Source organism: Leucoraja erinacea, chromosome 26, assembly GCF_028641065.1.
Source record: "Leucoraja erinacea ecotype New England chromosome 26, Leri_hhj_1, whole genome shotgun sequence".
NCBI lineage: Eukaryota > Metazoa > Chordata > Chondrichthyes > Rajiformes > Rajidae > Leucoraja > Leucoraja erinaceus.
In genome coordinates this window covers 22,627,927-22,651,594 of record NC_073402.1, presented here as the reverse complement: position 1 = coordinate 22,651,594, position 23,668 = coordinate 22,627,927, and the positions used below count along the sequence as shown (strand labels likewise).

Sequence of the window (23,668 nt, the reverse complement as noted above, 5' to 3'; positions counted from 1 at the left end):
TAGTATGAAGGAGTAGGCACTTAATATCTGTTCTTTCTATAAGCTAGTGATGCTGGCGTGCAAGCAAAGGTGCAGGCTGGGCCCAGTTGACAATGCAGTCCAGTGATCCAAATGACCGTCTCTTCAACCTTTATCCCACGTGCACTTGTCATGGCCATCGAAAGAGGCATCCCTTCAGACCTGTGGAATTAAACGAAAACCTCCACAGCTCTTACCAAGATTTAATGTACATTTATTCTTAACACGTGGAACATATAGTATAAAGATTTCATACTGAATAAATGATATTCATTAAGCCAAAGGAAAAAGGAGGAATTTACATCAAGTTTTAGCTACATTGTCTGAAATACAAATATGCAGATTTCATAGCACTGAAAAATCTCAAATTGTGTTTCTTCATTATTTTTTGTGAGCTTCAACTGAACCTAAACTTTTTCCACACCTTGATTATAAAGGAAAAACGTGATCTGTTGCTCTCCTTGAACTAGAGCACAACTTTATACATACAGAAACTTGTACATTACCCTCGCAGGATATGGCCGATGGAAATAAAAGCTATCACTTTTTGCTTGACCATGTCATGAAAATTGTAAACCTCATTCTACGAGAGAAGGAAAAAAACAACCAACTTTGAGGGTATGTGCATTGTACAACTTCTATATACAATCACAGCTCAGGGGCTGTAGCTGCAGTTTAAAATCAGTCAGGAAGTGAAAGAGGAAAAGTCCATACAATCAAGGGGAGGTGGTGTAGATACACACGATACTTTGAGAAGGGGAAAAGCCTTTTTTTCACGTTTACTGTAAACTAAAAAATGTTTTAAAACTACAGTTCGCTGCCAAACCAGCATTGTTCAATGTGAAATATTGTTTACAGCTGGTCAAAGGTTACATATGTTCAGGGTTTAATGTGTAGGCTGTCTCCTGCATAATGTACACAGAGCTTCTCATGAGCCACCTTCCAGTGGTTGAATTACAATCCAAGAGCACAGCACTGAACCAAAGATTTCCCAAGTCATTTAGCTTCCAAAATTTACCATAAAAATTTTGAAGCAGGGCCCTCCAGGGAGGGATGCCCGAGGATGAGGCATTCTCCCAAACTCGCTGCAAATGAGACAGCAACTTTGGTTAAAAAATTTCTGACTTATACACAGGCAGCAAACATTCATCTTTTTTTTCCCCCCTCTGGTACTTGATCAAAATGACTACGATATCCTTCCATTATTAAGAATAGGTGGGGCAAGTTTTGGGAACAGAGGTGGTTTTTGCATAAATAAAGACAGAAACAGTCGATTCAAAGATCTCCAATCACGCACACACACAGTAAGGTTCCCACAGCTGTCATGACTGGCCGATCATGAAGAGTACATCACAAATTACATTTGTAACCAGTGAGTTCAGGAGAGGCGATACAGAGATATCTAGCAGTCGTGCCTCATGCAACGTGAACTCAGAGTGGTTTTCTTCTACTTTTGCCATTGCTAGCAGGGCCTTGGCTGCCCGCCGCATCATGTCCATACTGGTTGGCTCAATAGGTGCAGTTTGCAAGTGCATCAGGCTGGGCTGACTCTGCTGGAGTTGAGTGGCTGCAAGACTATCCTCCAAAAAGCCCAGTAGGTTACTGATGCTTCCCTTACGAACGGCAATTGCTCTGGCAGCCAAGCTGTCTCCTTGCGCCAGATTTGCCAACAGTACCATACACATTTCACGGCACACCTGGCTTTTGCGTTCCCCAATGAGCCGGACCAGTATCCCATAAAGTTTCTCCAAGCGGCTAAAGGGAGGCGTTGCCAGGATAAGGTCCACATTATTGTCCTGGATACTAAGTTTACACAAGCTCTCCAGGACGAGTCTCTGGGGAGAGAGCATTGAATTGGGGCCTAGCGTTGGGAAGGGGTCTTGGGCCTCCGCTGCAGGACACACAGCCCAGTGCAACAATCCATCCAGAAGTGGCAGGCAGATACTCTCTGGATACAGAGACAGGTCCAACTGCCCAGAAATATTGGCCATTGTGACAAGAGTGTTTTCCCGTAATACTTCTAAACAGTCCCACCACCATTCATCACGATCGCAGCTTACACCTTCATCCTCCTCATCCTCCTTCTCGTATGTTAACGGCGTTTGTTTCCGCTCTGGGTGCTCGTGATGCTGCAATACAAGCTTGCCCAAGATAAGCAGCAAGCCAGGGTGCTTTGACAACTCTGCGTCATTCCCAGGCACAAACGACAAGCTGCGGATAATGTTTGATATACAAATACACCGCTTCGCTAAAGAGTCCTGCCAGTCGGCCATCATACATAACGGCACCTCATCCCGGCTGCACGGCTCATCCTCCAGAATTTTGATATTTTTATGACTTTGTGCCTGATGAATAGCAAAAGGAAACTTGTTGTTATCTGTGTTTCCCGCTAATGACCCGTTAACTGCTTCCTTGTTTAAGGAGCCAGGCCTCGCTGACAGAACATCATCTATGGTCGCAGTTATGCTTTTCTCGGACTCCTCACCACTCACTGTTGCCTCAGCGATTCCTTCGGTCCCTTTTTTGCTTTCAGCTGCGTGCCTTTTTGTGGATCCTTTATGGGTCATGGTTCGTTTCCGGAGGGGTACCTGTGTCTTACTCTCAAAGTGTGTTTGGATGTGTTCCGTAGTGTCGCCTCCCCCAATCTGCCAGTGTAGCAAACCACTGTCAAACTCCTGTACCCTGCCCAATTTATCTGAATTATCTACCACAAATAGATCATCCTTTATAACCATTTTCACAGGAAGTCTGTCAAACTTGCTGACATGCTTGGGATTCTTTTCTGCATTCTCAATTGCAGTTGCATCTTGAGTTAGATTAGCTGCCATTTCCTCTTCACTGATGTATTCCCTGCCTCCCTCCGTCTCAAGCTCTGATGGTTCCTTTACTTTCCCAAACAGATTTGGATCCAGGAGTGTCTTTTGGCCGGGATGTCCAATCTCATACTCCTTCAGGATTCCAAATATTTCAATCAAGCATTTCCGGAAATATTCCACCAGAAGCTCCAAGAATCCGGGTAACTAGGAAAAAATAAAACACAAGTGAGGTGACAAGCACAGACCAACATCATGAAGCAGTGAAGGAGAGCAGACTTCAGCGCAATGTCACCTTGGTGCCCGTTTCAATCCTGGGATAAACCTCAAGGGTAGCAGGAAGATTGTGATCTGTGGTGTGCTGATTCCTCACATGCCATACTTCACCCACTATCACTGTACTTTGATGTAGTAGTTTAAATACTGCAACTCCCTAATCAAGAACCAATGTACAGCCTTCCACTCCAGGATGACAGGAGTTCAAGATGGCAGCACATTACTCAAGTTTAGTCAAGCAGCAGATACACATCCTCCAAAGGAATAAAGAAAACTCTCAGTCAAGTGTCACAATATGCTTGCTCTTGATACTGGCAACAGATAAAGCATGCGCACTGTGCTTAGGCTCAAGAGATTAGAGTTGCAACAATCCTGCAGTGACACTTCGAGCTCGACTGCATAAATTGAAACTCAATAAATCTAATCACCACTACCCATTAATTACTTTAGGAAGTTTTACTATATTATTTTCAACTTCGCCTCCCTTCCTGAATGCACAGGCTTTCGCTCGCCTGCAGATTCACAAGCAATGCTAATTAAGAGGCCATTATTCATGTAAACCCTGCCGTGTGTGTTCATAGAATCATACAGCACAGGACACCATTTAGCTCATGGGTTCTTTGAAAGAGCGATCCAATTAGTCCCATTTGTTTGCTTTGTCTCCTTCAAATTTTGCTCTTTCAAGTATACAAGCAATTCCATTTTAAAAGGTTAGCATTGAATTTGGTTCAATATCTTAAGGCCATATATTCTAGACCACAACATGCTGCATAAATAGTTCAATTCCTTTTTTGATTCTTTTGCCAATTATTTTTGATGTACTCTAATAAGCAACCATTTTTACAATGGAAACAACTGATTCCAATTTACTTTGTCAAAAACCTTTGTGGCTTTGAGGATGTCCATCAAATCTCCCATTAACCTTTTCTGATTTGAGAACAATCTTTGTTCCCCAGTTTCTTTGCAAACTATCTTCTTTCATCACACAATTTCAGAATTGGACACAATAGCTGAGGGGTTAACTTGTAATTTATAAAGGTTAAGCACAACTACCTTTGATTTTGCATTGTTTAGAAAGTGAATTACCCTTTATATTTTTATTAGAAATATCGTCTCACCTAAAACTAGATACAATATCTCCATGTAGCATCATCACAAGGTCATCAACACAGACATGGATTGATTGGGCCATGTGTTTTGTAAATAGTTTCTGGTTGACCTGACTGACCGGATTAATTGCACTTTACACTTCCCACCTGGGAGGGTAACAATTTGCAAACTGACTCGAGGCATGGACTTGCCATTGATAACCAACTCCTACAAAATTATTTTCCCCATTAAGATCAGATATCAATTAATCCCTTGAATGGAACAATGCCGCCATTTAACCAGCAAATCGTACCAGTGGGCACAGCTATTATGCATCATTCTCAATGAAGCTCATTCTGATCTGCCCAAACTTTAAACATCAAATCTGTTGAAAGAAACATTTTGCACCAGTTGTCTTGCAACCCAAATGAAATTATGAATCAGATGCAGTTATGGACAGCCGTCCAAGGCTGGGGGAGTCCCAAATGAGGTTCCTAATGGTCTAACCAGCAGGGCAAAGGGATAATGTGCCACCTAACATCACCTTTCTCAACAACCCCTCTTTTGTGATAAAACAGTTTGATGAAACAATAATTTAATATACTGAACCATAGCGTGCAAGACTGATATCAGTGTGTTAAAATCTATAAATAATATGACACACCCAGACTGCAACATTCAAAGAATGAGTTGTGGAGAGGAACAAAACAGATTCCTTTCCATTAGAAAGTACAGAAAAGGCAAGGAGTAGTAACCAGCCCTGCTTTTCAAAGTACTCCACAAGCCTCCTTCCACCTCTCCCCTAGCAAGTCTGGCCTGGTACTCGAGTACTCTAATGCATGCTCCCCATTCATGCACTATCAGGACAAGATCGAGATTTTAAAGAATATTGTTAATTAATAAAGGCACCGCATGGTAACTCAGGGTGATGTGGCTCAAATACAATTCAGAGAAGGAATCATTGCACCAAGGGATTCAATGCGTTTTAACATTGGCTTAAATACCACATCCGGTTGCAGTGCCAAATTTCTTGCTAATGTTTCAGATGGCCGGGCTTCCAAAAATATCAGAAGGGCAACAAAGAAAGTATGCATAGTAGCCAGAGCACTTGGAAGACACCAAAACTTGTAAATGCTTTATTCAGTTATAATATTGCATTTTGTCTGGGCTTCGAGTCCATCCAAAATCAACCAATGCCTGGAGTCACCACTGGAATAAGTTTATTCTATCTGGATAGTTAACCAGGCAATGACACTACATTTTAACCTGCCGTGTCAAAATTAAACTCATTTCTCGGATTTCGATCTCAAACTCTATGCTTAGCAACCTGATTTTCCCCATATTTAAGGTTTATTTTTGGTCTCATGTAGTTTACTTACCTGAGATAACGTGAAGGTGGCTACACTGCTATCATCGTACAATAAAATATTAATGGTGTCCAAGGCCCATGTACTTTCAGCCAGGAGGCCAGATTTAAGGGACATCATCACCCGCCAAGCCTCTGGGGTGCCTGGGAATGGAACAAAGAATGATGCTGAAACCACAATCTGGGAAAGACCCACCACATTAACACATGTCCAACACATGCATTACACATTATTGCAATATCTCTCCTTCTACATTTTAATACTATGGTCCAATATTACTGCTCGAAAGACAGATTTATAATTCAAATGTGCAGGAACCACCTGATCCATCTGATTTCAATCCCAAACTTTGCCGAAAAATCAGACCCTGTTTCTCCGCAGCATGGTTTACTGGATAGGATTGTTCCTTCACCCGAATGTGTGGAAGTGACTACGTTATCATTGAACATCACAATGCTTATGGCAAAGATACTCAAGATAAAACATTCTTGTGTTGTTCTCTTCAAGCCCACAGATGCTTTATTTTTCTTGACTTTGTATCTCCATTGTACAATGCATCATTCCATCTCCATATTAACTTGTGAATTCTCATAACTCAGAACAAATGGTATCTCCCCTTTTTTCCATTTTCTACAAGGTCGAAATCCCATCTGAATATGAACCAACTACTTCTCAAATCACCCAGCAGACCACTTCACTCAATAACTTAAAACATCTTAACAAATGAGATACTAATACTATTTTGTTTGGTCAACTGACAGGATGTGGTATTGGAGGCACCCACTTGACCCACTAAACCTGCGCTGGCTCTTTTCCCAGAATCCTTACACCAGACTTGCTCCACAACTAATTTTTCTTGAAATGTTGAGCTAATGGAAGCAAAATAAATTCTAGTAGTCCTGAACTCCTCTAACTTCACATCTGGCTTTGTGGAGGGTATAGGGCCAGGCTTGCAGCAGCAGCACTAAGCCAGATAACCTTAATCAGAATCTGTTGTCCAGATCTACAGGAAATTCCTCAATGGAGGTAGATCCAAGAAAGGATGTCACTTGTACCAAAGGTCATAGAGTAACATCAATGTCACAGCAACATCAGACTCTAAACATGTGTTAAAATAACAAAGTTAGTTTATTGCTCGCTCATTTCAAATTTAAAGCATTATTAAGTGTACAGAAAATATGACTATTAACAGTGCATCTTTCAAAGAAAGTAAAATGTGCCACAAATGCAAGCTGACTGGGCTACATTTAACGATACAGCAAATTAAAAATAAATTGGATAGTTATATGGATGGGAAGGGAACGGAGGGTTATGGTCTGAGCGCAGGTATATGGGACTAGGGGAGATTATGTGTTCGGCACGGACTAGAAGGGTCGAGATGGCCTGTTTCCGTGCTGTAATTGTTATATGGTTATAAACCACCACAGTTAACGGCAAACACAGAAGCTTAAACTGAGAAGCTTACCCGGAATGAACACAATGGACATATTGAACTGCGCATTTAACCTGTGTCATATCAAATCAAAGGTCTGATGAATTAACTAAAATCTTATTCCAAAATACCTAAATACCAAAATCACGGGGGGGGGGGGGGGGGGAACAAGTTCCATTTTACTTGGACTTAATTTAGTATTAGGAAAGAGCTCCCAATCTAATTGACCCGAGCAATGACTACTACCATTTTAATATCACTTACCAACGTCCTTGGTGGTGAGTCTCCGGCGAGATTTCAGGGCTGGTTGAGATGCTTCAACTGAACCAGGAGGGAACGTGATGTCTCGTCTTATCAGTGGTGGCTGCGCAGAGGGCCCAGAAATATGAGATGCAGGCATGGGGGGTCCAACTTTTTGCATCTTCATTCCTGAATAGATAAATGGCGATTTGCTGGGTGAAGTGCGGTTTTCCAGTGGTCTCTGCATGGGAGCTGGACTGGACACTTGGGAAATATGATTTGGCACTGACGGAGGAGTTTGGTAGGTGGACTGTGATGGTCTTGTAATTGGTGGAAGAGGTGCAGAAGGGGTGAAAGATTGCTGACGCTGGTTAACATGGGAAGCCCATTGGCCTTCATGGTTCATTCTCTGATCAGGTCCAATCATCTCCTCGGAACGATTCATGCTGTGATATGCTGGAGCTTGTGGTGGAGTGCCAGGACCTTGTCGGTTGGGATAGTTGTACGTCATGTCATTTCGCCCCGGCCACACCGTTCCTTGTGGTCCTTCTGGTGGTGACTGCAATGGACCTCCCATCATCTGTGAGGGCACTGGCTGTGAAGTGGTTGCACCAGGGGGACCTTGCATTCTCTCTCTGCCATACTGAAATGGAAACTGATTCTGCACTGGCCGGCGATCAGTACCTGGATAGGCATTGCTATACTGGTTATACATATCTTGCTGCGATTGCTGGGCAGTGTAGGCCATTCCATATATTTCACCCTCGTGCCTCTTGGCCGGAGGCCCATACGTTCCATCCATTTGTCGCTTGAAGTTCTGACAAAAATTATACAAGAGTGTTCAGATTTCTTACATTTCTTACAAATAAAATGATTCTTGCAGCATAAAATCTGAACCTTATAAATAGGCAACTGTGCAATGCAGAGATCATTTAATCTAGTAACTTAATCTTGCTGAAAAATCACTTCATTAACTTTAGGTACTTAAGGAATTTAATCCCCGAACCCCCATAATAAAGTAGGCTCTAAAGAAACGAGTGTTTATATTGTTGGAATGTTTGGCTATGTTTTGAGGTTTGGCCTCATTTTCTCTCCTGAACGATTAGTTCACTCCCTCAGCTATAAATAATATCTATTGTGCAAATTGGCAGATTGCAGCCAATTGCTGAACTGCACTGCAAGTAGTTGTGCCCCAATTAAACTTTCTACTACCCTGTATTTGTAAAATGGGAAAGGTCCCTCAACCATAATTATTTCCCTCCAATTTATAGTCCAGTCTTGAAATGTGTAACTAATCCACAGCATCAAATTATTTAGGGAAAGCTTTTCACACTTCATCATCTTATGTAAAAAATGTTTGTTCTAACTTTACTTGTGAAAATTATATCCCGTGCACTATATTCCCCCACCACTGATTTGGCTGGCCTGCATTTATAATTTTTAATAGCATCAGATCATCCATCAAATTTAAGGAAATACAAGTTGCAATCTTACAGCATGTCTTCTTAATTCCTGGAGCTTTGGTTAACTTTCTAAAAATATATATATCAATCCTCCTTCGCTGATATATTCTTAAATTGAACTTTCCAAAACAAAAGTCAAGAAACTTTGTTGGGCACTACGTATGAAGTAATACTTCCTTTCCTTTGGAGAAAAAACTGCAGATGCTGGTTCACAAAACAAGAAATTCAGCAGGTCAGGCAGAATCCCTGGAGAACATAGATAAGTGACGTTTCGGGTCAGGACTCTTCTTCAGACTGAAGAGTCCAGACCCGAAGCGTCACCTTTCCATGTTTTCCAGGGATGCTGGCTAACTTGCTAAGTTGCCCTACCCTTGCTAAGTTACCCTACCCTTGCTAAGTTACCCTACTTAAGTCACTTCCTCTCCATTGAGAAATTCCTTTGAGATAAACAGTTGGTCATTGTTCTTCCTATCTGTGCACAGCTGGTATCAGGCAACTGAACCATCCCATCACCAACCGGAGAGCGGTCCTAACTTCCCGTCTATCTCAATGGACACCTTCAAACTATCTTTAATCTGACTTTACTGGACTGTATCTTGCTATACCCTTTCTGTCTCTGCACACTGATGGTAATCATGTATAGTCTTTTTGTTGACTGGATAGTACGTAACAAAAAAATGCATTTTACTGCACCTCAGTACACATAATAATAATAAATAAAATTAGCATTTAATGCTTTGTAAAACTCAGCATCTAAATCTACTAATTTCTCCATAACAATTAGTTTATTAGAATTTAGGTTAGAGATGCAGAATGGAAACAGGCCCGTTGTCCCTTTGAGTCCAGACCAACCATCGATTAGCCGTTCACACTAATTTTATATCATCCCACTTTCTCATCCACACCCTACACACTAGGGTCAATCTACAGAGGCCATTTAACCTACAAACCCCCCTTGTCTTTGGGACGTGGGAGAAAACCAGAGCACCGGGAGAAAATCTGCAGTCACAGGGAGAACGTGCAAACTCCACAGACAGGATGGAACTGGATCTCTGACGCCATGAAGTGGTAACTCTGGCAGCTGTGCTTTTCTTCTACCCTTAAAATATTCCTATTCGTTTTTCTCATGTTCAAAGTGGATAATCTCCATTCATTTCATCTATGCTCCACTGATGTAGAGCATGCCAAAGTACATAAACTGATGCAAAGATATATCAAACTTATTAGATACATTTCACTTCCAGCTCAGTTCAGCAACAATGGGTTAACTAATGGCTAAGAGTTTTTCTGAAAGTCTGATTACATCAGTACAGATGGCTGTGTGTGTATCGGGAGATATTCAGGGAGGATTAGCCCGACTAATGTAGATTAGATTTCCTCTGCTCTATTTTGCTAATAACCATTAAGCGACATACAAACCTGTTATGTGAGCACTGGAACCGAAGTACATCTGAAGATGACCAACTACAGCATACTACTGTTATCAACTGCTTCAACAAATGGCAACATTTAAAAACTGGAGCTATTTGGTCGAGGCTGACCAGACTAACATGTCCTTCTGTTTTTTTATGCCATAATTCCATGCTGAATTTAATCAGCCCAAAAGACCAGGGTACTTACTTGCTGTTGCGGAAACATTCCAGGTTGCTGGTTAGAATAAGACTGTCCAGCTGGAGCTCCCTGTCCAGAGTACTGACTTCCATAAGGATCATGCCTGGTTTTATGGTTTGTGGAAAAGCAAGAGTAAAATCAAAATTAGTAGCTGTAGCCACAACACTGACAAAAGAACTCCCACTCGAGTTTTCTACTTGAAATGTTAACTCTTGGTAGGAAGTATTGAGCAGACCCATCTAGTGATAATTGGCCTGCTGGGGGAGAACTGCAAGTTAGGAAAAGACTGTCCACCATGAATATTTTTGATCCTTTTACATGCAGAAATTTCCAGACTTAAAAGGATTGTGTTTCTGTTTGGCACTACCCTGGCCCTAATGCATTTCTACAGCTGATTGATAAGGAATTGTAAATTGGTCCTTAACCAATGGCTCACAGTTTGACAAAAATACCACCTCAGTGGTAAAAAGCAGAATTAAAGAAATAACACATTATGCTATCTAAAAATTGCTGGCTCTTCTTCTTAACTTACGGAAATCATCTACCACACAACTTTCAGCAGAGATTTCTGATTAAAAGATACGACATTCTGAATGTAGCATTTGCAAAAAACATTCCACTTTTAAGAAACAACTTAAGCATTCCACACTTACCGCTGCTGAGCTTGGTAACGATTTGGAGAATACATGCTGGAATCTGCATTGACTGACACCACACTAGGTTGTACTGTCCCCTCTGGGCCCATTCCATGTTCTGACCTAAGTAAATAAAGTTGAAGGAAAGCACAAGATTAAAGTGGTTGAGAGGGCAGGTTAGAAACATTCTAGATACAACATTCCACCATCAACTGACAAGAATTGGAACCTAAAGAATAATGAAACTCTGGGGATACATTTTGCAAAACCAATGTCTGCTGCAGGAGACAATTCAAGATTCATCTTACTCAGTGCTTTAGCATTTGGTTTCTGTAATACATTTGTGATTTAAGACTTAAAAGAAGACATGGTAGAGAAAATTGCATACAAGATAAAATATTGGCTGTGTGAATTATAGAGGAAGAAAGCTTCAGGCTGCAGGAAGTGAGAAAGTGTCCCATTTGTTGGACAGAAAAGTAGGATAAGGAATTTAGTCCCAATGTGAGGTAAACATTTGGGAAGTACAAAAAGCCTTGGGAATATACGATAAATAAGAGGACATTAAGTAGTGCAGAGAAAAAGGGACCTTAAAATGCAAGTCTACAGATTCTCAACGAAAGCAGGATAGGTCAATATGGTAGTTAAAAACATTCTGGATGCATTCCTTTCATAGGCATGACAAAGAGCCATGCAAGAGTGGGATGCATATGCTAAAACTTTGCGAGTGAAAACATGCTTGCACTGAAGTGGGCACGGAGCAAATTAATGAGGACATTTTCAGGAGTGGAAAAATCCAGCAATAAAAAAAGTGCAAACACACTACAGTTGATTTACCGAGGAACCGAGGAAACAGAATAGACACTAAAATGATTTATAAAAATTATGAACAGTTTATTTAACAGAATGGCCTAATCAAAATATATTGGATGCAATCCTTTATTAGCCGTGGCAAAGTATTTATAATAAATTAGTTCAACTTCATAAATTAAGCGTAACTTTGGTTACCTTTAGCAATTAACAGTTAACCCCAGAGGAAGTTATGGAGTCAAGATTCATAGAGCTCCACAGCACGGAAACAATACGTTTGATCGACCTTGTTTGTCCATGCCGATCAAGTTGGCATGCTGAGGTTGTCTCATTTCTCTACATTTGGCCCATAGCTGTCGAAATCCATCCTATCTGCATCTGTCTAAATGTCTTTTAAAAGTAATAATTGTATCTACTTTTATAGTTTCCTTTGGTAGCTCATTTCAGATACGGACTATCCTGAATGGAAAAAGTTGCAGAGATCTCTCTTATAACTTTCCCCTCTCACTAAAACTGTCCCCTCTAGTTTTAGAGTCCTCTACCCCGAGGGGAAAAGACTGAGTATTCACTTTATTCATAAACCTCATGAACCCTCAGAATCCTACACTCCAAGCAGAGTATGTTAGTGTTTGTTACTCCAAACATTTACCTCCTTTCAAATCCAGATCCATATGCATACTGCTGACGTGGCCCCATTCCTGTTGCAGGAGGGCGATTGTAAGGGTCTCCCATTCCAGCATTGGGAGAGGGTCCAGTTGACATGAAAGGATCTTGTCCAGGAGCTATAGGCAGAAAGATACATTACAAAGAAGAGGGAATCAGCTGGCTCTGAAGGTCAAAACAATCATGGCTGCTGTCTTAACTCTACCTTCCTGAACTGAAATTGTGAAAATGTATTATTAGATCAATCGGCTGCAAGATTTCTTAGTTTTATTTATTGATGGCACGTCATTTTACCTAGTTAGGACAATGCTCTAAGCTGCAATAATAGTATAGTGGCACTAGAGTTCGTCAGGTATAGATAAATAGTAACGCAATAAAAGGACAGATGATGGTCACGGGAGAGAGAAGTTGTTGAAATCCAGATAATGCAGCTGTTCTGCTGGGAGCCGGCCTGCACCTGATGGGCTGAATGGCTCTCTTCTGCATCTCAAAAAGTAACTTCATCAGGTTAGCTTTTCTTTGTAGTTACACCTGATGCTGATCCTGACACACGCTAACTTTCAAACTTGGGTTGATATATGCCGAATTAAAAGTAATGTTCTAGTGAAGGAGCATGCCATGTACTACAGATTATGATACGATTGAAATTTGCTGCAGGAACAGACAACATTGCATGGATCCCCAGTTTTGAGATGCTAGGTCTGCCTACGGTCTGAAGAAGGGTTTCGGCCCGAAACGTTGCCTATTTCCTTCGCTCCATAGATGCTGCTGCACCCGCTGAGTTTCTCCAGCTTTTTTGTGTAACCTGCCTAGATTTATCCTAGTTAGACAATGGTAGTGATGCCAAGCAGCGCAGGATGCTCTTGGTGCAAGGACAGGATTTTGTGGCAGCCACAAGCATCACTATAGTCATGGACCAATATTAACTTACAGGATAGTTTACATAAGTCTGTTAAGATATCATTATGGGAGGTGGGGAAAAAATAATAATCAGAGAATTCCACGCAGTCATGGGAAAAACTCCCGAGCATTCACCCAAGGTCAGGATCAAACTTGGAGCCATGCAACAGAAGTATTAACCATTTTATCATATTATATTTTCCCTTTCATTGATCCTTTGGAAAATTGTTTACATTTGTTAAAATTGTTTAAACAAAAATTGTTTAAAAAACCTCCAAGGAGACAATGCCGACCTAGCCTGTGTCAAATGGTGAGCTAATGCCCATTGCCAAAAACCTATTTCACCTCACATCCTCACCCATGTACATATCCTGTCATACAGCTGATGTTAATGTCAAACAGCAAGTATAATGTTTAATTTCAGTAGTTGAACCAGTTGCAGAACAAGTAGTGGAGTATATTACTGGGGTAGTTCCATATTCGCAGGAGTTTTGTGCAGAGGATGATCATTGCAACTTCAAGGACTAGACAATTGTGAGCTAGAAATAGGCTGATGATGGGTCTGAAAAGTGTAGGATTTCTTCTGAAAACTAGCATTTATATTTTGTAAGAACCAACACCAGAACAAATTAAAGTCTCTTGTGATTACTTGGACTTCGACATTGACCTCTCCTATCCTAATTAGTTTGACACAAAACTACTGTTGGGGCCTCTACTGTAAGTTGACTTCTATTTCCTCTCCTTTGTTTCCTAATTCCATCAAGACCAAAATAGATTGTACACCTTGATTTTTAAGCTATGAATTTGAGCATGACAGATGAAAATACGACAACCTGCAAGAACACGATTTACCAGGCATTACAAGATCAATACCTCTGAGATAGTGGCAAAAATAAATTCAACCTGTAAACCAAGTTCATTGGTCATTTCATAAAATGTTTCTATTTTAGGAAATTAATCTTAAAACATTACTCCTACCTTTCCTCATCCCACCAAATGGATCCTTGTTCGGTTCATATGGCATACGAACCATTAGGTCTGTGGTATTCATGGTGGGGGGGTAGGTTGGGTTTTGAGGAACAGCGGTCCTCTTTTGGAAAGCCGGGTCACTGGTGTCTGCAAATGGATCCTGGACACTCACAGAGTTGTTTCTGAATGTTAACAAAACACATATTAGATAAACACAGATCTTTTATAATTTGTTAAGTTTTTCCAAACAGCAACTGACAAACAGATGGCTTTAGTTAATATTGGATAGTAATATGGGATAGTGGGAAAAGCAACCAGTAACTGGACGGTCACACCTTCCATTCCATTGGGCTATCTATCATTCAAATATGCTAACTACACTTAGCGCTAGTGCATCTCTGCATCATAAAAGCATCATCTTTCCTCCGAGTTGCCAGCTCTGAATAAAGGTCTCGACCCAAAACGTCACCCATTCCTTCTCTCCAGAGATGCTGCTTTTCCCACTGAGTTACTCCAGCTTTCTGTGTCTATCTCACTCTATCAACCTTTGCTTTGGGAATTGATGAAGCGAAGTAAACACAACTCCATCACTATTGCAGTTGCCCACAATCAACAATTTCAAGAAACGTGAATGCATTGAGATTTTCATTCAGGTTGTTCAACATGAACTGGTACCTCATACATGACTATCTTATTTACCTGGATCCTGGCATTGGCTGCATATGGCTATGGGGTGTTGAGACGGGCGTTGGTGGTTTTAAATCTCCTCCTTCTGCCATTGAGCTGCTGGTGGACTGTGGGGTCTGAGGGCCCTGCAGTGAACCTGAACCAGCTGCAATAAAAAAAAGATCACATGTTAGCATCAAATGGGGGAGTCAATGGCTCAGGAACAATGTAAAACTATGACATGATTGTGCGAGCTGACAAGAGGAAAAGGCTTAGAGAACAGGGATGAAGGAGGACAGGACAGGAGGGGACTGAAGAGAAAGGTTAACAGAGAATAAGTGGGTGATCAGTGAGTGGGGAGGCAAGATGAGCAGAAGGAATAGACTGGAGGAGTTTGGACTCGGATAAATATGGAGGGTTCAAAACCCAGAGATTTTTGTATTGGGTGGATTGTGGGGAAAGAAAACGAAAATAACAAAAAGGATAGAAGAGGCCAGAGGGGCGAGTGTGTGACCAGTGGTGGATGCAGGGAGCAAAGATCCAGGCAGGGTATGCAATAGAGGGGAACAATGGGTAATTTGTTGTGGCAGGACCTCTTTTGTGAGAGACTGGGCCTGTCACTTCGCCGGGAGGTGTGCATTGTGTTGTGAAAAGAGGTGGCATACGATCTGTAGTTAACAATCTAACCTATTCCTCAGATCGGGAAGACATGAACTCAGACAAATATAATCAATTCAATATGAAAAATACTCAAAAATCATATACAGGTATATTTAAATATTGTGTTCAGATACAATTCATTTGAAGGACAATCAATGAAAGCAGTAACAATGGCGTTGATCATTATTCTCATGCATTCTTCTGTTCAGACAAGATCATTGTGACATGTCATAGATGGTGCTGCTCAGATACAGACGTCTATGATTGGTGTACAATACTGTGCTCATAATCAAGTGCTCTCAGGTACTACAATAGTCTTGATGATTCACGCTGCTGTTCATTAAATGTGAGCAGGGAAGATCAACAGAAGGTTAGCCTTATTTACACCCAGCTCTGTTTCACCTTTTCACCCTGCTCAGTCAGGGGATTCCCCTCCTGCTTAGTGACTTGTCACTGCCTTAAGAATGCAGTTGGGCTCCCCTTACTGTGCAATATGGGAATTAGGTTACACTGCAGTCAGGCGACTGAACTCTGCTTCATTCAGTTTCTAAACACGCTTCCCATTCATCAACTCTCGGGTATCTCCAGGGAATCTGGGATGGCAACATGCAAAGCAGTCAGCTGGAATGTCACATGAGCTGCTGGGCAGGGCTGACATTCTTGGAATTCCTTCCTTTTCCCCCCATACAACTCTGTGCCGTGATCACACGGATAATGCCCTTGTAAGGACAGACTTCAGACTCAAATCATGGACTCAATCACCCAGAATGGATAACAAAATTAAGTATACAAGGAAACACCGTTTACTATAATACTCACAGATCTAATGACATTTATTGAAAGTGGCAGGGAGAGGTGGCCAGTATAGAACAACAGGCAGGAATGCCGAGTCTCTTGTATGTAACTGCAGCTGCACTACACCAACATTCCTCAGCCGCAGCATGTCATTCAGATATTAACTATTTTTCTCTGTTCGAATGCTGACCAGCTGAATATTTCCAATATTTTGTTTTTTATATATAGTAACATACTGCATACTTTTCCTTCCAAACCAAGTAGGATAATCATATCAGGCAACATATAACAATGGGTCTCATGACCCAGATACTGGAATTCAAGTGCTATATTTTAAGAGACGAAGAAACACTTGGGCACCCATTTAAAATGATTTGCCAGCACTACAATGAAAGGCAGTTTGAAACAGAAAGGACTGATAAAGTCAATGGATATGGAAATGGACAATTTAGAATAAGATATCAGGAAAATTGGAGCAAAGATTAGTGTAAACATACAAGTGGCCAAAGGGGTAAATAAATGCAACTCCAACTCCACCACCCCTTCACTGCACTTTATTTCTGACATCTCAATAAACTGCAGTCACAGTGCATACTTTCTTCTGCTAAATTAATTTTAGCTACAATTGCTTTTCAGATGATTAGTTGCATGTCTGATACTCTGAAATCTCTCAACAGTTTGGAAAACAAATGACAGAATTCTTCATGATTAACCTCCTTTCACATTGACAGCATTGCATTCCTTACTAATGATATCATTAATTCACCTTGTAAAAAACATCTTACTCCACCAAAATGGAGTTAATGAATAGGAAAGAACTGCAGCTGCTGGTTTAAATCGAAGGTAGACACAAAATGTTGGAGTAACTTAGCGGGACAGGCAGCATCTCTGGAGAGAAGGAATGGGCAGCGTTTCGGATTGAGATATATCTCTGTACCGCATCATGCATTGCTTCTCTTCAGAGGTGCTCCCTGTCCTGCTGAGTTACATTTTGTGTCTACCTTGGAGTTAATGAATGACATGTTAGGTAAAGTAATCTAATACCTTTTAATTTCCCCATTCCATCTACTAGCAGCTACAGAGTTAACCTGAATTATCAAATCAATTCCCAAAGCCTTGAACCCTAGGCGCCATCACACTCACCAGGAGAAGGAGGTTGTATCTTTGGTTGTTGCTTTTTGGAATCAGTGGCTGAAAAGATGTCTGCTGGAGGATCTTCTCCTCGTTCAATCTTGCACTCAAAGGCAAACAGACACTGGATATATTGTTTCTTCAGAGAGCTGGCTGCACTGCTTGAAGTGCCCACATTCAGATTGGTGGCCAATTCACGCCATTTTTTGTTTTTATTCACCTGCACAGAAAGAAACTTCTGTTTAATCTAAGGCTGTTTTTGGGGAATAGGTAGTGTGGTGAGAAATACACAATCCTCTATTTACTATCATTTGGAATCTGAACATGGATCTTAACTGCCCCCACTATTTAACAATCAGAGAAAATCCCTTCTTCCACCCATCACCCAACCCCACCTTTTCTGCTACCTCAACTAACGATTGCTTTGTCAACACTGAAGATGCTGCCTGACCTGCTCAGTTTTTTCAACCATTTGTTTTTAATTCTGTTTTTCAGCATCTTCACTCTCTTTTGGATTTGAATCTGAGTTTTTGATTTGCGGTTGGGTAATAATCAACTGTAGTTGAAAAACATTCAGCCATCAATTACAGCAACACCATTCCAATGCCCAGAATACACCTAAATGCATGCATCACAATTTAACCATCAGGCAAGGGGTACAGAAGTTTGAAAACACATACCGCCAGATTCAGGGACAGTTTCTTCCCAGCTACTATCAGACAACTGAACCGTCCTCTCACCAGCTAGAGAGCAACCCTGACCTCTGAGCTATCTCATTGGACACCTTTGAATTATCTTTAATTGGACTTTATTAAACGTTATACCCTTATACCCTAGATACAATATATCTGGACACTGTAGACAGCTTGATTGTTATCATGTATTTTTTTTAGCTGACCGGATAGCATGCCACAAAGATTACAATAATAAACCAAATACTTGTGCAGTACTGGGCAGTTTGCTCTTTTGGATGAGATGAGAACCAATCCCCGTACTTTCCAGTGAATGCAAAAGATCTCATCTGAAAACAGCACCCTGGCCAACTATTATCTCTCAACTAACCCTAAAAAAGATTACCCTAAATGGCAGAATCGCGTTGCTGCTTGTAGAAGCTCCTTGCGTTCTTACAACAAAACAGGGACCCCATTTCAGATGCAATTCATTGGGTGTGAGTTTGAGTCAGGGCCTAATGAAAGATATTATACATAATGCATGATTTTCCTTTTAACTATAGATGGAACAATTCGTGTGGACACTGCAGCTACCCATGAACATAACTTCCTGAATTCTAATGGGAACTGTAAGCAAACAAGTCTAGGTTGGGATAGGCAGGTAAATATCTTAAATCAAGTCTGTCCATAAGATCCTACCTTCTTTCAACCTGCCTGGACATATCCAACATGAGGGCAGTTCCCTGGTCATCCATTGTTCTCACTTTGACTGTGAGTATATTGTGTTAGAAATTTGGATTTTACAGTACACCACTCTAACCACGTCCTAATGACAAACACCAAATGATCTAGTATCGACTGTAAATTCTTAATTTAATTTAACCGCAAAAAAGGTTTCTGAAATACAGTTGCATCAAAACTTTTATCTCTGTTTATGGTGAAAGTCTGCACAGTCCCAATTATGTGCCCATCTATCAACGACTGAAATGAATTATATTTTGTTAATGGGGTAGTAAATGACAGGAGATGGTCTTGGAATTCTAAATAAATCTATTTCTGAACATGGGATGAAATGTGCTTCTGTCAGAACTGCGTTCATATCACCTGACTAACTTTGAAAGTATTGAGCTAGAATGAGCAGACATACAACAGGGGCTTGCAGTTACTTTCATCTAAGACCCCCACCCCCCCAAGACCCTTCCCCCACTCTAAATAAGGGTGGGATTATTCAAACAAGCAGTGGTATTGTTCAAATAAATATTCTAAACTAACAAGTGTTGCTGTGCAGGAATTGCTTTCAGGATGACCAATGAGTTGAAAACAAGTTTGGCAAAATAAAAACGGCCAAGATGGATACACTTTAAAAAAAAAGGGTGAAATCTAGAACAAAAGTTTAAAATTATCAGTGAAGTTTGCAACCAGGCTCCCAGCTGAAGTTAAAAGCCGTTTCAAACTCACCTGCGTAAGCCCCCCAATATCTTTGACTGACATATAGAGTCGATAAAGGTCCAGCGGTTTCCTGCCAACTGCAGGGAGATTCATCATCATCGTGCCCTTCTCTTCCATAAAGGCAAAGTACCTATCAATCCACATCTTTCGCTCTGGCTCCCCACCCAACTCGTACAGTTTTGCAATTTTCTCATTAGTGGTCGTGGAAGAGCTCGTCTTCTGTAAAGAGACAGATTCATCTGTAACTAACATTACAACCCCCAGAAAATAGGTAGCTTGAAGTTCGCAGACAATCCATACAGAACTTTCACCAAATCAGGCAGAAACAACAACCAGACGCAGATTGGAGTCCACACTGCATGTAAACGATCACAATGAGCAAACCAACTCTGGTGAAAGTGAAATCTCGTGCAGAATTAAATTATGAGAGGTTTCAATAAAGTTCATAAACATCTTTGCCTCATTGTTCAACATACAAGGTAAATACATGAACTACAGCTCCAAGATGAGTAAAACAGAAATACATTCACCAAAGCTACAAAATAATTTGTGTAAAAGAGAAAGGCCCACATATAGCCATTGGAATCTGAAAGGAAATCCGAGGTCAATGAGATCATAAATATCTCAGTACATATCATTTCATTCGTGTTTCTATTTCTAAAAACCTACCAGCCCATTCTTGCTATTGTGCAAATATATTAATGCTCTTCACTCCCCATTGATCAGATGATGCTATCTTTAGAAAGGGCGATTCAGGTTGAAAGAATATGGTGGCGGTGTCTGGTGCTCCTTGAACATCTCAACATTAGCGGGAACTCCTACTCGATAAAGCTAGATAAAATATGCCACTAAAATGGCTGATGTTTGAATTGAGTCCAAGTGTTAGGAAGGAGCCAAGCAAATTTTACTCTCCTTCAGAATGCTGTACTTGATCTAGTGCCAATTGATACTGGCATCGGATGTCCTTAGTACAAAATTCTAAATCCTAATCAATAGGTATCCTTTATTTCGTAAGCTCAAATTATCTGGAATACATTAAACACAAGGTTATTGTGGCTCAGGGTCAGTCAAGTGGATTGAAGTCCCAGACAAACGACAGCTGTTTTCAGTGTTAAACACTGAATCATTATCATCTGGTTCCCCATAACAGCAAGCACTGTGTACACCCCACAGTTTAATATTAAAACCCTAGTGCATTATTATAAATGTAAGGGAACTAACACACGAGTGTTCTTACCTTCGACTTAGTATCAGACTTTGCCGTTCCATCTGCTTTATTGTTGGCTTTCTGTGTTGGTGGTAATTTTCCTTCCCCAAGCGCCATCATCTCAGGACTGGGAGCCATACCTGTGTGAAGATGTTAAATACTGAAGTAGTACAAGGTTCATTATTCAGACTTAATTTGACTCTACGGCTTTCACCCTCTACCAAGTTTTAAATATTTTTATCACGGTTTCCGTCACGGTTTTCGTAGTCCACGAGTTATGAATTATGAATACAAAATATAAACTAGACCACAAGGCTATTTTTTTGCCTTTTTGCATTTAGTGATTAGAAACAATACAATAACTGAAGGAAGTATTTGTGGCAACTGTATGCTCAAACACCATGCTGAATGTTAAGCATCCATTGACTGTTCATCCAACTTCTGTAGGTAGCATTTGGCTGGAGCCAAAGCGGCATAACTTCTGATTCATTCATTTATCGGTGACCACTTTTGGTTAGCCTTGGTATATAACTTGGAGTGGTAAAAGTGTCAATATTTTCATCGAAATAATAGGAAAAATATTTACACGATTTTATTTAACTTACCAAAAATTCATTTTAAAACGCATTCATCGTGCTTACTGTAACATCAATCACAGTATGCATCAAAATCGGAATTTGAGCTCTGTTATATTTAAACAGCCACTGTTAGTCCCTAACAATAAGCTGTGCTCATCTTTTCAGTCAGGATGCAATCCTGTCTCGTATCTCAACCTCACTGCTCAAATCGATGGGTGCAACCCCAGTTCTCACAAGCTACCATACCCAGCCATGGGAAAATTGTGGGTTCCTGACAAAGCAGTGCCTAACTACAGGAAGAGAAGAGGTTCACAACAGTTTCAAAGCACTGTGGTTCGCCGTAGAGCTGTGCACACCAGCAGAAAAGGCTGGAGTTTACACCAAATCCATGGAATAACAGCACCACTTGACACAGCTTCCTATAAAAAATGTAATAATGACCTCTTTTAGTACCAATTCCAGTTCCACTCTTGTTCTTGGGAATGCACACTGCGTGTTAATAGCATTTCCTAACACTTTCTGGTTACGCCTTTTAATTGACTCCCATGTCAACTTCTTCCCTTTTTAAAATTTTAGTCTATTTTTCTCTTTTGTATGTTAGGCCAATTTATGTTTTTCTACATCTCTCCCCACTTATTATCGCCTTTTATTTGGTACATCCTACTGAACATGGCACACAATCTCATGCTGGGCCATGCCATTGTTGAAGATAGGGATGTTTTTGGAGTTTAATTGTCCATCACGTTGCGCATCTAGATGCGACAGCACTGCAGTGATGTGAGATTGCTGAATATTCTGTGGAATATTGATTTCGCTTTTTGGCATGTATGTCATCGTGTGTTGCAATTTCACCACACAGGCACCTCCTTCTTATGCCTGGTGTTGCATCAGGAACGTCTTCTGTGTTTCAAAAGTGTTCCTAATTGAATCAGGATTGATCCTCTGATTTGATCAAACAGTAAGGATATATCATGCCATGAGAATTAATGATTCTAGCAAACATTTCTGCTGTCAGTGATGATCCACATTGTCTCATGGATTCCCAGGTTTGAACTACCAGATTTATTCCATGTGTATTCAAGAGGACAATCACAAATCTGACAATAGGCAATACTAGCCTCATCACTAATCAATGCAAAGTCAACATAATTCGTTTTTGCATTTGTTTTATCAGAAGCTAATGAAAATGCATATGATATTCTGCAACTTTGTCTGAAACGAGTACTTTTGAAATAGTGTGTCATATTACAAGAATCATGGAATTGATATGCACACATAACATCTTTCGATAACAATATAATAAGACTAAACAATCTATTCTCAATTTGCTGACGGATGAATATATATTAAGACAGGATTCTGAACAGTGTGTTCAACTGAATGACACTTTTGCAGTTGGCCAAGAGACCAGCCACAGTCTCCGATGAAAGTTTCAACTGAACCGTGCACTATACTAAAATTATTGCTTACAAAATGTGAATAAGCTTCTCTTGAGAAATCTTCTGGCATATACCTAGCAAGATGAGAAACATTACCATGTTGCCACTATGCTGAAGACATATTTTGGAGTTATAACGTCTGTGCCATTACCTGCAGAACTATTTGCCATGTTTCCAGCCATGGAATATGGAGAACCCTGTGGATTCATCATCCCTGCCATGCTGTTCATGCCTTGATTGTAAGGCGAGGCAGAACCCATCATACCTCCTTGATTCATAGTTGGATAAGTAGATTGCCTGAATGATAAGAGGGGAAATTATAGAGTCATGTGACACCTCTGGCTGATACATAAATGTGGCATATTACAGTTTAAATATTGTTACAAAGAACACAAATGATGACGTGTGGAATGATTGATGAAGAAATGTTTATCTGTTTGTAGTGATGTGTGAAGGCACAATTCCAATACGGAAGCAATTGGGTGCCAATCCAGGCCTGAGAAATCACTGGTGGATATAGCAAAGGTCAAGTGTTCAAAGACACTGTACCTCGCCAGTGTCCTGCAATAATTCAAACACATAAAGCTGATGGTACAACTAGGACACTGCTCTTAACCAAAACAAAAGTTTAGTATCAGATCTTAAGCACATGAGGTTTCAGCATCTTTAGCTAATTTTCCTCATACAATCAGGTTGTAACTGATTTGTTTTTTAATGCCTTTTTACCATTGGGTGGCACAACACTGAAGCTGGAGGAGCCGCTCTCCCCATCAGCGCCAGAGACTGGAA

The 23,668-nt window shown here is 40.6% G+C and overlaps 1 protein-coding gene across 1 annotated transcript in view; it reads right to left on the bottom strand.

Annotated features, from left to right (window-relative positions):
• Nucleotides 1-218: 218 nt before the first annotated feature.
• Nucleotides 219-23,668, bottom strand: part of arid1ab (AT rich interactive domain 1Ab (SWI-like)) — an 86,191-nt gene continuing 62,741 nt past the window's right edge. Inside the window, exons 9-20 of the mRNA XM_055656404.1 lie at nucleotides 23,031-23,176; nucleotides 20,893-21,002; nucleotides 19,665-19,874; nucleotides 17,548-17,755; nucleotides 14,983-15,115; nucleotides 14,293-14,465; nucleotides 12,401-12,533; nucleotides 10,963-11,067; nucleotides 10,319-10,412; nucleotides 7,260-8,052; nucleotides 5,576-5,706; nucleotides 219-3,038 (exon numbers count right to left, since the gene is read on the bottom strand). Coding sequence (XP_055512379.1) covers nucleotides 1,341-3,038; nucleotides 5,576-5,706; nucleotides 7,260-8,052; nucleotides 10,319-10,412; nucleotides 10,963-11,067; nucleotides 12,401-12,533; nucleotides 14,293-14,465; nucleotides 14,983-15,115; nucleotides 17,548-17,755; nucleotides 19,665-19,874; nucleotides 20,893-21,002; nucleotides 23,031-23,176 — 3,934 coding nt within the window. The 3' untranslated portion in view covers nucleotides 219-1,340. The remainder of the gene's footprint in view (nucleotides 3,039-5,575; nucleotides 5,707-7,259; nucleotides 8,053-10,318; nucleotides 10,413-10,962; nucleotides 11,068-12,400; nucleotides 12,534-14,292; nucleotides 14,466-14,982; nucleotides 15,116-17,547; nucleotides 17,756-19,664; nucleotides 19,875-20,892; nucleotides 21,003-23,030; nucleotides 23,177-23,668) is intronic.